The sequence below is a fragment of the Penaeus monodon genome, chromosome 32 (assembly GCF_015228065.2).
Source record: "Penaeus monodon isolate SGIC_2016 chromosome 32, NSTDA_Pmon_1, whole genome shotgun sequence".
Taxonomy (NCBI): domain Eukaryota; kingdom Metazoa; phylum Arthropoda; class Malacostraca; order Decapoda; family Penaeidae; genus Penaeus; species Penaeus monodon.
This window is the reverse complement of record NC_051417.1, coordinates 33826055-33827000: the sequence shown is the minus strand read 5'-3', so window position 1 is coordinate 33827000 and position 946 is coordinate 33826055. Positions and strand designations below refer to the sequence as shown.

At 36.3% G+C, this 946-nt stretch overlaps 1 protein-coding gene across 1 annotated transcript in view; it reads right to left on the bottom strand.

The window, feature by feature from the left end:
* The window catches only part of LOC119593829 (RNA-binding protein 28-like), a 7007-nt gene that overhangs the window by 5438 nt on the left and 623 nt on the right, over positions 1 to 946 (bottom strand). Inside the window, exon 2 of the mRNA XM_037942859.1 lies at positions 170 to 468. Within this exon, the coding sequence (XP_037798787.1) occupies positions 170 to 468 (299 nt within the window). The remainder of the gene's footprint in view (positions 1 to 169; positions 469 to 946) is intronic.

Sequence of the window (946 nt, the reverse complement as noted above, 5' to 3'; positions counted from 1 at the left end):
AAAATCTGATAATGATAAAAGTAATCAGAATACAGAAAGAACCAAAAAATCAAACAGGAAGATATGAAGAAAGTCTGGAGGTACAAAAAACGAAAACAATAACAAAGTAAAGGAGAGCAAGTGAGAGACACAATGTAAGAAGATCAACTGTCAAGACATTAACACTCACCTTAAAGGACAAATTTCTCACAACAATTCTTCCCTGTTTACGCATGTTCCTATCCTTCGCTGGGTTCCAACTATTGTTGTACTTATATTCCGCTTCCTCTTCGTAAAAATCATTGGCTTCCTCTTTAACTTCTGGGTTTTCATCTTCATCTTCATATATTTTCCTGCCACCTTTCTGCTTTGTCAACTTTACGTGAATCACCTTATCTTGAAATTTAGTATTGTTGAGTTGTTCCACACATCTCTCAGCATCCTCTTGTGTTGAGTACACAATGTACGCAATGCCCTTCGAATTGCCTTCTGAAATTCAAAAGCATCGTGTATTAGGTTTGGTGTGTCAAAAAAGGCAAGTTTTTGACATTCATCTCTCTAGAAGATGTTTCATGGAGAGATCCATTGCTTCATTGTTGGTAAAATCTCTAGAACATTCTTTATATAATGGTTGTGCCCTTTTAGCCTTTTCTTTTTTGATAAATTCCAGTATGAGTTACCTGTTACATGTACTGACTATCTACAGTTATTTTAGTCAAGGCTAATCACTGATACTCCAAGTTGTAATTACAGTAGCTTAGTATCCAGTATGGTCTCCATATTCTACTCATTGATAAGAAAAAGGCTTCAGTCACCTCTGACAAGTTAACTTCACATATGGAACAATCCTACAGTCCATATTTGCAAATATAAACAGTGGAGGTTCATAGGCTGACAGGTGAAAAGGATGCAGCAATGGCTTAATGCCTTGTCAATCTAAGTACAGGCTCTAAAGGAAGTGTGATAG